At 42.5% G+C, this 13,943-nt stretch overlaps 1 protein-coding gene across 1 annotated transcript in view; it reads right to left on the bottom strand.

Annotated features, from left to right (window-relative positions):
- Positions 1-228: 228 nt before the first annotated feature.
- LOC137231104 (olfactory receptor 9I1-like) overlaps positions 229-13,943 on the bottom strand; it is a 33,776-nt gene continuing 20,061 nt past the window's right edge. The window contains 2 exon segments of the mRNA XM_067751659.1: positions 229-438; positions 2,866-3,069. Of these exon segments, the coding sequence (XP_067607760.1) occupies positions 229-438; positions 2,866-3,069 (414 nt within the window).

Below are 13,943 nucleotides of genomic sequence, written 5' to 3'. Positions count from 1 at the left end.
TGTTCATTAATCACCTTTGCCTTTAGCAAACTCCTTTGCTTTTAGAGCCAGAGAATGGTTGTGGAAGGTTTTGTTTGCTGAACAGCCTCAGAGTTGTGTAGGTCAATGGTCTACCCTACCAAGTACTCTGTCAGTTCAGCATAACAAACTCTGCTGGGTGCTTGGGGGTGAGAGGTGCTTGTGGACTTGGTCCTTAGGTAGGTCTCTGCTCTCACCTTTAAGCGCCCTTCAGATAATAGCACTGTCATTTATCAGCAGCTCTTTTCCAGGAGGTAACGTCAAGTCAGAATGTCCAACAGTCAGAGTCTGTTCTCTCTGGTCTGGGAGGATGTCGATGTTTTGAATGTCAAACGTTGCCAGCATCTCCCCCTCTTTAGTGAAGCAAACCTCTTCCTGGGCTTTGGTGGTGAAGCGAACCTTTTGGGCGTAATGGAGCATCTGAGACAGAGACAGAAGGTAGAAGGAGGGAAGCTGGTTAGGAGCAGAAGAGGCACAGGGCTTCCTTCACATCATGAACTGTCCTCCCACATCTGTGCTTGTCGGCCCTTGGAGGAAGGCACCTTATCTCTGTACATTTTATGAAAAAAGAACTCTGCTTTCTCATCTCCCAAGTTTGTGCTGACCTGTGATAAGCAGGGGTGTCAAAGTTGAGTCAATGGAAAGCTGGCAGTATTGGGTCTTGCCTAAGCTAAATTCACTCATAGGATGGTCTTATGAACATGGGTCTCTATTCATCCAGTTTTGCACCATCTGTCCATACAAATTACTAAGCTTCCTTCTTCGTGCCAGACATGATTGGTAGCTAGGACACAAAATCTCAGTCCTGCCTTCTAAGCGTCACCACGTTCATCTCTGCAGTGTGGCTAATTAGGGAATGCTTCTGATTAAAAGGTGTTATAGACCAAGGATTGTGAATGTTTCAATGCATCCCGAACACTCCATGGCTGGGAGAATCTCAGCTTCTGTGACTATCAAAGCCCCATTATCATTCCCTTCTGGGAATAGCTTAAGTAGTAAAAAAGGCAGGTCAGGCAAAGTTCCTTTAGGAGCCCAGCAGGGTCTTCAGAGTGGGTGCTTTGGGATCTTTTAACACCTCTGGAGAAGATGGAATTAACTTTGGTTCTGTGATTAGGTTGTGATCTTTTCCAGAAACCTGGAACTCTTTAAGAAAACCTTTGAGGTTCTTTATAATAGAGCTCCCTCTTGCCTTTCCGACCTTTTCTTTTCACCGTTTCTTTTCTTTTTCCTTAGTCTGTTCCATGCTTTGAACCAGCTAGATCACTTTCCCACCCCTGCACATGCCATACCCTCCAATATCTGGTACCTGTGATTGTTTATGACTCTGTACAACTAGAGTGTAAACACTCTGAAGGCAAGCACGCATTTTGCTCATTTCTGTACCCCCATTGCTCCAAGGTGAATGAAGGTTGCTTTGTAAATGCTTGTGGCATGAACACACATATACATATTTTTTAATTAATTAATTTATTTGTTCTTATTTTTGGCTGTGTTGGGTCTCGGTTGCTGCACATGGGCTCTCTCTAGTTGCAGCTAGCGGGGGCTACTCTTCGTTGCGGTGCACAGGCTTCTCATTGTCGTGACTTCTCTTGTTGGACAGCCTGAGCTCTAGGCACGCGGGCTTCAGTAGTTGTGGCGCACAGGCTTAGTTGCTCCGCGGCATGTGAGATCTTCCCGGACCAGGGCCCGAACCCGTGTCCCCTGCATTGGCAGGTGGATTCTTAACCACTGCGCCACCGGGGAAGCCCCTGAACACATATGTGTTGAATTAAGCTATGGAAGCCCTGTAAGACTACAGGAGGGAGTTTGAACAAATCACTTTGCTGGGGGCAGAGTTGGGTCTAGAATCGTGAAAGATTCCTGGAGTTCTTCAGCTTTGAGAAGCAGTGCCCAGACTCTGGAGCCAGGTTGCCTGGTGTGATTTCCAACTCTACCTGAACCAGCTGTGTGGACATTGGGTATGTTATTCTACCTCTCAGTATTCTCATCTGTAAAAAGGGGACCTACCTCATAGGGTCATGAAATGTATTAATACGTATAAAGTGCTTGGAACTTTACTTGGATAGAATAGCACTCAGAAAGTGTTAATTAACTATTATTACTCTTATAGCCTTAAAAGAACTCACATGATATAAATACTGATAAAATTGCCTAAAACCTATCTTAAAGAAGCTATGCCTGGTTTGAAGACATTCTTTTAAAATTAAGAGGAGTTTTCTTCTATTCTGAATTTGTTTCTATAACTTTGCTTGGATATTTGCAGTGGTGTGTTGTTAAATGTTTAACAACTGGCTCTCTGGGGAGAAAAGCCAGGATTTTAGTGTTTGCTGATTTCCATGGTTTAACAAACAATTTGCATAATTCCTGAATATTTTACAAAGACTCTCATTGCCAGTAGGAGCCAGCTCTCTCTTCTTCATCTAAACCCCTGATGTCTTTAATAATAAGGGATCTGAGCCATAGTCACTTTGGCCCTAAATTCAGTTCACCTTTCATTAGACCACACCACCCGTCTGCTAGTCTCTGGGATGAACAGGGACTGGGCGAGGGTCTTGGCGCCCACCTGCGAAGGCCTGGCATTCTGTGAATTAGCACAAGTGCCTCCCAGGACGGGTCCTTATCTCTTGGAGAGCAGTCCATCAGTTTCTGATAGGCAGCCAGCAGGGCTTTGGCGGCCAGGTAGGCTTGGTAAGTGGCCGTCAGATCAGGAAGTTTGAAGGCAGACAGATGGACAGTTGTCACGTTCTCAAGCCCCGTGCAGTTCTGAGCCCCTTCTCTGGCACTTGGGGTGGAAGCCCCTCATCCAGGCCACCTGCATCCCTGCAGCTGCTCCCACAGCTTCCTCACCAGACTGTTGCTTGCGTAGGCGGCTGGGCTCAGCACCAACAGTAAATCCTCAAAGCCGGGCATCACTCCTGAGTGTACGGTCACGCTCAAGCTGCCGTTCAGCAAGCCCAGAGCCTTAGGCCCGGCACCGAGGGACTGTAGGAGAAGGAGGTGAAGAGCCACGTCCTCCCGGTCACATTCTTCCAAACGGCCTCGTCCAGGAGCCTGAGGTGGAAGTGCTAACAGTCACAGACGATGACGTGGCAGCTTTGGCCTTTGATATATGTTATACATTATGTCCAGGTCGTTCCAAAGCCTATAGGCTCAGGCCCGAGAAGCCAGTTCACCTCACTGCAATAGACTAAAGAACATATCTTAGGGTGCTGGTGAAAGAAAGATGTGCTAAGTGTTTTGTCATTCTATATTGTATACTTCTTTACACTGTTTGAGAATTAAAGGTTCAAGTGAATTAAAAACTTGAGTTACCATTAGAAGAGTTGAAACAGGATATAGAACTTCCAAAGCACTGTAAGGAAAATAGATTTCAAAAATCAGGAAATTTCAAGAAAGGAGAAAACAAGAAAAAAGTGTAATAAATAGAAAACTATAATAATAGCAATCGTAAATGAAAGCATAGACATCCCTTCTAACTAAATAACAAATGAAAGTGCCTTCTACTTATTATTTCTATCATTACGGTTTATTAGTTATTAATAAAAAGTTATGACGAAGCATATGAAAGGGAAAATTTTATAAGACGGTGGAATAACATCAAACACGTTAGAGTAAACGTGAAGGGTTAAATTACTCTAGTTAAGAGTGCTGTGTCACAGTACTATCTATAAAATAGATAACTAGTAAGTGTAAATGTGAATCAGAGCAAATGTGAAGGGTTAAATAACTCTAGTTAAGAAGAGTGCTGTGTCACACTACTCTATATAGGATAGATAACTAATAAGGACCTACTGTATAGCACAGGCAACTCTATTCAATACTCTGTAATGGAAAAAAAATCTAAAACAGAGTGGATATATGTATATGTATAACTGATTCACTTTGCTGTATGCCTGAAACTAACACAACATTGTAAATCAACTATACGCCAATAAAAATTAAAAGAAAAAAAAAAGGAGAGTGTGCTGGGTTCGCTACTTCCTGTCTGGATGAACTCTCCAGCCATCTATATCCTTTGGGTGCCAGTATTCTGATGTCTGTGGACCTTGTCTAGGGGCTGCCCTGCCCTCTCTCTTCCGGTCGGAGCCTTGACGTGAGACTGGGGGTGGGAGGAGAGTGAGGTTCGAGTTTTCATGCCCCCAGATGCCTCTCTGCTCAACCGTGGGCTGTCAGTGGCTGCCTTCATCTGAGAAAGGCCACGCCTCTAGTGGGCAGGACCCCTCCTACTACTTCCTCCCCTCCGTGCATGGGGAGGAGGGGCTTCTTACTGTGGCTGTGCCCTGGATGTTTCACCCTTAAGCCTGCCTACTCCTTTGGAAAGAACTCCTTCATCACATTCCCATGGGAGTGTGCCGTCTGTGTTTTGCCTTTCCAAGGTCAAAGCGGGGAGGATTGAGCAGTTCTGACACAGGTAGCTGGAGTAAACATTTTGACTAGTATAGACACTTCCGGGCTTCCCTGGTGGCGCAGTGGTTGAGAGTCCGCCTGCCGATGCCGGGGACACGGGTTCGTGCCCCGGTCCGGGAAGATCCCACATGTCACGGAACGGCTGGGCCCGTGAGCCATGGCCGCTGAGCCTGCGCGTCCGGAGCCTGTGCTCCGCAGCGGGAGAGGCCACAACAGTGAGAGGCCGCGTACTGCAAAAAATAAAAAAATAAAATAAAGCAATAATAGGAATAGGTAACATTAAAGCCTTAAATGAGTCCACTTGCCCTGGAGGTTCTCCAGTCCTCGGGACCTAGGGAAGAATGAGAGGCTTTTGGAACAAAGGGGTGAGGGGTTAAGTCAGTGCAGAGTGTGATTTCTGGTGGGCAGACAGACCATGTGAGTGTCCATAAGTCCTGCTAAGCTTTCTTCAAACCCAATGATTAGCAAAAACTTCTCAGGACGATGACAGGATAGCTCTCTGGTTAAGTGACTATTAAAGCTAAGAAATGGTCATAGAATTAAAAGACTTTCTTTTTTTCATAGAGAACCATAAAGACTAAACAAAATATGGCTTGTCTATTGAATTCCACCCTATAAAGCCTTCCCTGACAAGAGTCTTGCTCCTAAGGCCGGGCTCCAGTTCTTGCTTCTCTGTCCCTGCCAGTCCTAGGACCCTCCCCATCATCGCATCATCACTGAGTTCTTTCCACTGCAGATTGTTTGAGCTCGTGTCTTTTCCCCTCCAATTAGATTTTCAGCATTTAATGGGTCTTAGCTGTTGAGCGCATGAATGAATGCATGCTCTTCTCTCTCTTCCTTCTCATCTTCCGCCCTCTCCCCTCCTCCTGCAGGTTCCCCAAGTTACTCAGTGCAGGGGTTTGCTGTCCCAGACTTTCTCCAGCCTGTGAGGGAAGCTGTACCACCAGGGATATGCAGACAAGTTCCTTTACTTCAAAGTCCTTGGTGACTCTCTCATCCTAGACTGGGCAAAATGATACTGAGGACTTGGGTATCTCTTTCTCAAAAGATAACTGCTCCTTCCAGGTTTACATTGTTATCCTTATTGTCAACAGCCATAACAGCTAACCGTTATGAGCATTTGTTATGTACCAGGAACTGGTTATTCCATTGTTAACACCCACAAGGACTCTAAGAAGTAGATGCATCGCCGTTCATCTTTGTGACCTTCGTTTTGTAGGTGAGGAATGTGAAGCTCACAAGGGATGCCTTAATTTGTCAGGATCACATCATTAATGAGAAGTGTTAAGAGTCGAATCCAGGTTTCACTTTCCAGCCGGTGTCCTTCATCATTCCTACTGCTTCTGCTTCCCAGCCCATCTCTGTCCGGTTCCCTCTGCTGATGGTGCATTCTGGGATTTATGTGAAACAAGGAGAGTTTCTACTGGGTCCTTTGATTTTATGAACTATGGGGTTTTGCAAAACCAGAGTCGGCACAAGCAAGGAAGGTGTAGTCAATTTGGAGCTCCTTGAATTTTAGCAAAATAAAGATACCACCCGACAGGAGTGGGGTTCCTAGTGTTACAGAGGCTATGCAGACACTCCGAGTTCAGTGGACCTGGGAGTATGTGGCCTCCAAGGCTGATCCTGATGAAAACTAACTTAAATCCACAGAGGTTAACCTCATCACAAGTGAACCATTGGGCTGTGATGCTGGGGAGACCTAGGCGGTGGGCCACGTGTATCCTCAGGGCTGGAATGTAACTAACCAGACAGGTGACAGTACAATCAACTGAGGAGAGACTCAACCTGCCTGAGTGAAACACAGGAAGAGGATGTCCCAGCCAAGCTGAGCATTCTGGTTGCCCGGGCAGCTCTGATTTCATAGAGACAATAGTCTGGTTTCTTCCTTACGCTCCAATTCTTGGCTCATGGATTATCCTTCCGAGAAGAAGTTGGCTTCAGATAGAGGCTTTTCTGCAGGGAGAGAGTACGCTGAGCAGACAGTTCGAGGCTGTTGGTCGTGTTGGAAATCACATTTCTCACCCTAAGTTAATAAGTGGTGTCTGACTTTGACAATGATTTTGGGCAGCTTGAGCCGGCCCCACCAATACCAGGCACTTCTGGGTGAGTCCTTCTTTCCTGGAACTATGATATCATCCCATTGTCTGTGCTCCATGCACCTATGAGCTCTTTGAGGCTGGCAGCTGGAGCTTACTCACTAGTGTCTGGGGGGATTATGGTCTGGCCTGTAGCTGTTGTTCAGAAAACATCTATTGAATGGGTGTGAACCGTGCTAGTTTTAGAGCTCCAAAGCTGAGAATGTAGTAATCAGCACCTCGATGCTGAATGTATCAGGAAGCTATTTTTTCCCTGTCACTGGGACACCTGACCCAAGAGTCATGGTTGCTATCCCAGTCTCGTGTGGACCATGGGGCTGGAGATAGAGGCCCAGTTGGGGAGGGGGGTGGCACTGTGGGGAGGATGGTCCTAATAGCACCCACCGTGCTGGAGTGGGACCTCAAAGCAGCCTGTAACCATGATGACTGGACTGATATCGTGCACTTTAACTTTTTTCAATTAAAGCAATGAAGGCCTAGTAAAGTCATTTTTAAACTGCTTTCTAAGACTTTTCTCGTAAATAAAAGACTAGGAAAAGCAAGTCTCTGTCAGCCAAGTGTCCTGATGTCTGACTCAGAAGCTAAGGTCACTCTAACCCGACATTCCAGCTTGGAACCTTGAGGCTGTTCTCCCATGGTTGACCCTTCGAAAGCCACGTGGGTACCATGGTGTTATCGCTGTCTGGGTTCATGCTTGCCTTCTTGCCCAGAGGGTGAGTGTTTCCGAGGATAAGGCCATGGCCTCACATGTGCCTCGCGGTACATGTGGGTATAGCACAGTGCTCTACACGCTGAGTAGTGTGCACAATAAAAATTTGGAAAGAATAACCAGCTCCACAATAGGCAGCATTTTTATTTAGCTGAGGTTCCCTCCTCCTTGCTTCTTCTACCCTGGAGTTGAATTGCCTGATTTTGAATCCCAAATTACTACTTACTAGCTGTGTGATTTTGGGCAAGTGACATTTCCTCTTTGAGCCTCAATTTCATCCTCTGTAAAATGGGAATAATGATAATATCTACCTCATGAGTTGTGAGAATTAAATGAGATAATAAAATGAATATTATAATAGTAGGAAATATGGACATAACACCGTAACTCAGGCATTTTTCTGAGTGTTTTACATGTATTAACTCATTTAATCTTCATAAGAATTTTGATACACGCAAAGTATCTAAAAAGCAGTTTCCACTAATGGTTACTATCCAATAAATGATAGATATAGTCATTATTAAGTCACTGTCAGCCAATATTGTAGAAGAAAGCATATGATAAGATAGGATGTGAATTTATATTAGGATGTGAATAACTGACAATAGCTGTACGTTACTCAAGAATAGCTATTGAGAATTAAATATTTGCATCTAATTAGATAATTTTTTTTTTGTGGTACGCGGGCCTCTCCCTGTTGTGGCCTCTCCCGTTGCGGAGCACAGGTTCTGGATGCGCAGGCTTAGCAGCCATGGCTCACGGGCCCAGCCGCTCTGCGGCATGTGGGATCTTCCCGGACCGGGGCACGAACCCGTGTCCCCTGCATCGGCAGGCGGACTCTCAACCACTGCGCCACCAGGGAAGCCCCTCAAAGTTCTCTTACAAGTCCCATCAGGTTGTTGGTAGAATTCATTGCTTTGTGATTGTAGGTGTCCATTTCCTTAGTAGCTGCAGGCCAGGGGCTGGTCTTGAGCCCACCCTCAGGTCCTTGCCACTTGGCCTCTCCTCTCACCACATGGTAACTTACTTCTTCACGGTATGTAAGAGGATGTCTCTGCTGTTTTGAATTTCTCTTTTCGGCTTATTCCATAAGGTCAGACCCACCCAGGATAACTTCCCTTTTAATGAACTCAGAGCCAACTAATTAGAGACCCTACTTATAGTCTCAAAAATCTGGTACCCTAATAATGGAAGCGCTATCCTCATCATATTCATCCTAGGGGAGGGGATTATACAAAGCGTGTGTCAATGGAAGCCGTCTCCGAATTCTGCCTATCCCAGCCAATCAGACAGATCTAGAATGCAGAATATTTAGAGCACAGCTATGTGTCTTGAAATCAATGAAGAGGAAGGAGGACTGTATGAGATTAAAAGAATGTAAAAAATGTAACAGTCAAATGCAGTGCTTCAGTGTAGATCGGATCTGGATTAAAACTAATAAAAATTTAAAAAACCATTCTTGGGAAAATATGAATGAGGATTAAATATTAAGTTATGTGATGGGGTAACTGTCCACTTTCTTACGTCTGGTAGTGGCATTATAATATTATAGTCATGTAGAAGATATCCTTAATAGTCATAATATTTTTAAAGGTCATTGAAGTATAACACACATTCAGAAAAATGAATATCGTCCATGAATTTTCAGTCTTAGAAGACCTGAATTATTAGCACCAGATCAATACATCACCAATACATCACCAATCCCTGAAACCCTTCTGTGTACCATTCCGATCACCCCCCCTCCCCCTCTAATAGCATTGATTAGTGTGCTTGTCTTTGTTCTTTTGTTGATGAAATCCCAGCCTCTGTCCTCTGGTGCCAAATAGAAATGCAGAGACAGAGTTTGGGGTGAAGTAGCAAAGAGTAGCTTTCATTGCTTTGCCAGGCAAAGGAGGCCACAGTAGGCTAGCACCCTCAAGACTGTGCCCTCCCTTGGGAGAAAATAGGAAGGGGTCTTATAGCTCAGGAGGGGAAGGGAGTACTGCAGATAAGGAGCAGGGCAGATGCAAGCTTGCATTCTTTCCTCTTGGAAAACTTCTACATGGTCAAAGTTGATGTCAGGCAGTGTTGGGAGGGTTCCGGTGGTCCTTGAGGTTATCACACTGTGACTTTCTTTCTGGAATAAAGAAGGCTCACAAAGGGAATGTTAGGGAGTGCTTCCTCAGAGAAGCAAACACCAGGTGCATGGTACAGCTCTGATTAGAAAGTAATCATTTTCAAAATGTGATTAAGTAAAAAAGAGAAACATTTCTGTGAAAATGGTAGAGTGGGCTAAAGGAAGAAGGCCTAGCATATTGGAAGCAGCCTTAACCAATTTCTGCTATAACAAATCATATATCTGGAATCACACAGCATATTGTCATTTGTGTCTCATTCTTTCTATTCAACATTATGTTAGTGAGATTCATCCAGACTGTTGCAGTAAACTATAATATTTTTGATGGAATCACTGCTTTTTCTTCATAGAGGTATCTAATACACTTTAAGAGAATTTTGCTAAATGAAGGATGTTCTTTTTTTTTTTTTTTTTTTTTTTTTGCGGTACACGGGCCCCTCCCGTCGCGGAGCACAGGCTCCGGACGCGCAGGCTCAGCGGCCATGGCTCATGGGCCCAGCCGCTCCGCGGCATGTGGGATCTTCCCAGACCGGGGCACAAACCCGTGTCCCCTGCATCGGCAGGCGGACTCTCAACCACTGCGCCACCAGGGAAGCCCCATGAAGGATGTTCTTAATTATATTTTTTTCACTTTGAACTGAACATTTCAATGAAAATAAGTGTTTCCACTTGTGCATTTTTGCCTCCAGTTAGAATATCTTTCTTTGACAATTTTTATGTCAAAAATCATAAAATTATGATACCTTGACTGTTTCATCAAATTTAAATGCTGAATGAAAAATGATTGACTTTATTATTTCACTCCAGTTCAGAATAGAAATTTATCCAATTGAAATCAGGGACTCCACCAAAAAGAGTCTTGTCACAAGTCAATATACTCCAGGCCACAATTATGTAATTTCAGAATTACATCTTGTACACATATTTGCTTGTTTATTTTGTTTAGTTTTTCCTTTCCAATGGAATGGATAAATTTCAGTGCCTTCCAGTTTGCAAGATTTGTTTTCAGTACTTGGAACTTGCTAACACCTTCAAAAGTTGAAGTTTCTTGTGCTCCATTCATTACATGCTTTGATTGAAGACACAAGACTTCTAACTGATTTTAAATAAATACAATACAAATTTTGGGAACATTTAAACAAATGAGCTCAATATTATTGTAGATCAGGTTGATTAAAAAGGAGCATTTCAGGACTTTCCTGGTGGCACAGAGGTTAAGAATCTGCCTGCCAATGCAGGAGACATGGGTTCGAGCCCTGGTCTGGGAAGATTCCACATGCCGTGGAGCAACTAAGCTCGTGTGCCACAACTACTGAGCCCGTGTGCCACAACTCCTGAAACCCGCACGCCTAGAGCCCGTGCTCTGCAACAAGAGAAGCCACCACAATGAGAGGCCCACTCACCACAATGAAGAGTAGCCCCCGCTCGCCGCAGCTAAAGAAAGCCCACGGGCAGCAATGAAGACCGAATGCAGCCAAAAATAAATAAATAAATATATTTTAAAAAATAAGCATTTCAAAGGCTTACGTACTTCTACGATGCTGTGGATAAGAAGCAGGAAAGAATTGTGGGTGCCATGCAGGAGAGTTTTTGTTTGTTTTGTTTTTTACTGTTCAATCCCATCTTGATCAAAACATTTTGTACTCCATTTCTCTAATTGCGTCTCTGTGAAAATGCTTGTAAATGTTAACAACTATAGCTTCTATTTTGATGGAAAAACCATCGTAACTTGTTTGGATGTGATTCTAAATTATGTGTTCCACAACGGACTCCAAATATATTTCTGTGCCATAGTTTTTGTAATTCAATATGAACATTCTTTTTTTCATGATTTTGTGCTTTGGTAAAATTTGTATTTGTTTTATCACCACACAAACAAGGAGTGTTGTCTTCAAGATTGATGTTTTATGTGGAATTTATAACAGCATTCATAATAATGTTGGATATTTCATATTTGACAGAATGAACTTTCAACAGCTTTACTATGAAGAATTGGATGAAAAAATCAAATTATTGGAGTAGGTTTTCTGTTTGAAGCATTTAATGACACTGACATAAAACTGTCATCATTTCACTCTGTGTAAAATGGTTCTTTTCTGTTGGAGACAATACATTACCAAGTACTGCTTTACTTTTTCTTTGTGTACAAAAAATTGGAATTAAAGAAATGAGCTAAATTACCTTTGATGAGAATGAAAAGTCACGCTTTGCAGAATGAAATGTAAACACACCTGCTGTTTTAAATTGTTCTCATCAGGCACAGTCTTTGAAAGCAAGGGTTAATGCATTTTCAGCTGATTTGTATCTTCTACTTTTCAAATCCTCATGGACACTACTAAGACTCCCACATGGACGATAAATGATGACAAACATTTTGTACAAAATATATGTTCATCATCAACTGTCTTGAGTAACATGCACTTCTGTTTTTTGAGGTTTTTTGCTACCAAAAGGGCTTGTTGCAAAATATGAAAATGATACCAAAGAATAAAATACGTTGGTCTGGCTTCGTACTGTACAAAAATGGACCAAATTCCTGCAGCAGAAGCTTTTAGACTACTCTCTGTACGCTCTACAGCAGCGCTTCATTCATACCTAGGAGCCTGCCCAATGGACAACCTGTTGGCTTCTTGTGCTGTGGCATGGACCACAATACAACTGGCTAGTACACCAGTAGCTGCCAGGGGCAGCAGAGTTGAACATTTCTCTCTCCACCACCCTAGACATGAGAAATGAGCTGTCGCCAGATTCTTGTGTCTAGGTGATTTTTTTATTTTATTTTTTTTAAAGCAGGGGGCAACTTGTTTGTTGTCCTTGGACAAGAGATTTCATTCTGGAAAAAATCAGGAAAAGAGAGAGAAGATTCGCTGAGTGGTCTTTCAGATTTAAATACATGTCAAAATGACAGCCCTGCTCACTCTATACATGTCCCAAACACTGTTAGATTGACCATGGTAGAAGGTGGAAGTACAAAAATGGAAGTTTATCAAACGAATAAAAAAGTGAAAAATCTGGGACAAATGCTACACTGACTAGGATGCCAGGACGACAGGTGTAAATAGAGACTGTCCTGGGAAAACCTTTAAGTTGTAAATGTGCTTTTCTTTTCCTCCCTCCCTCCCTCCCACCCTCCCTTCCTTCCTTCCCTCTTTTTTTCTTTCCTCCCTTTTTCTTTCTCTTTTTCTTTTTGAAGCATTGAAGCCTTTCTTTCCTTTAAGATAACTGATTATTAAATATAGTTTTTGGTTTTATGCTAGCAACACTTTATTGAAGTATAATTTAAATACAGTAAAATACACTAATCTTTGCAACTTACATGTGCAGATTAATGAATTTTAACAATATACAAGTACACATATAACCATCACACAGATCAAGGTATAGAAGATTTCCATACCCCAGAAAATCCCTCCTGTCCCTTTCCAGACCATCATTCTTCCCCCATCCTTCAGAAGCAACCACTATCTAGTTTCTATTACCACAGGGTTAGTTTGTCTATTTGAACTTCATAGAAATGAAATCATTCTGTCTGGCTCCTTTCATTCATCATAATCTTTTTTTTTGAGATTTGTCCATGCTGTTGTATGTATCAATAGTTCATTTCTTTAAATAACTGCTGAGCATGAATATACTACAGTTTATTTATCCATTCTTCTGTCTTCACACATTTTGGGTTGTTTTCAGTGTTGAGTTGCTGTGAATAAAGCTGCAGTGGACATTGTTGTAAAAGTTGTTTTGGGTGAACACAGGCATTCATTCTCATGAGTACCTACTAGGAGAAGCTATTACTGGGACATGGGGTAGGTGTACCTTTAACTTTATAAGAAACTGGAAAATGATTTTCCAAAGTCATATAATTTTATACTGACCATGCCAAGTGTCAGAAAGCATATGGAGAAACTGGAGTTCTCATACATTGCAGGTGGAAATGTCTTGGAAGTTGTTTAAAACTTTAAACATATACCTACCATAAACCCCAGCCAATCTACTCCCAGGTATTTGCTCAAGAGAAATGAAATGAATACGTTCACACAAAGACTTGTGCACAAATGTTCATAGCAGCTTTATTTGTATCAGGCAAAACTGGAAACAAGTTAATGTTTATCAACAGGTGAATGGATACAAAATTCTGGTGTATCCATTTAATAGAATGCTGCTCAGCAATAAAAAGGAACTAATAGTAAATGCAACAACATGGATGACTCTCAAAATAATTATGGTGACTAAAGCCAGACAAAAAAGAGTACATGCTTTTGATCCAATTTATGTAAAGTTCTAGCAAATGCAAGCCAATCTATAATAACACAAAGCAAATAAATGTTTGTGTGGGAATGGAGGTTTGGAGACATGGATTACAAATATACACGAAGAAACTTTTTGTGGTAATGGATATGTTCTTTGTATTGATTGTGGTAATAGCTTATACATATGGCAAAACTCATCACATTGTACACGTTAAATATGTACAGTTTATTTTACATCACTTAAACCTCAATAAAGCTAACTTTAAAAAGTTGGAAATTGTTCATTTCTCTTACATTTCCTGGAGAAGTATGTGTAGAAGTGGTATTTTTTCCTTAAATGTTTGAGA

Source organism: Pseudorca crassidens, chromosome 9, assembly GCF_039906515.1.
Source record: "Pseudorca crassidens isolate mPseCra1 chromosome 9, mPseCra1.hap1, whole genome shotgun sequence".
NCBI lineage: Eukaryota > Metazoa > Chordata > Mammalia > Artiodactyla > Delphinidae > Pseudorca > Pseudorca crassidens.
This window is presented reverse-complemented; position numbering and strand designations above follow the sequence as displayed.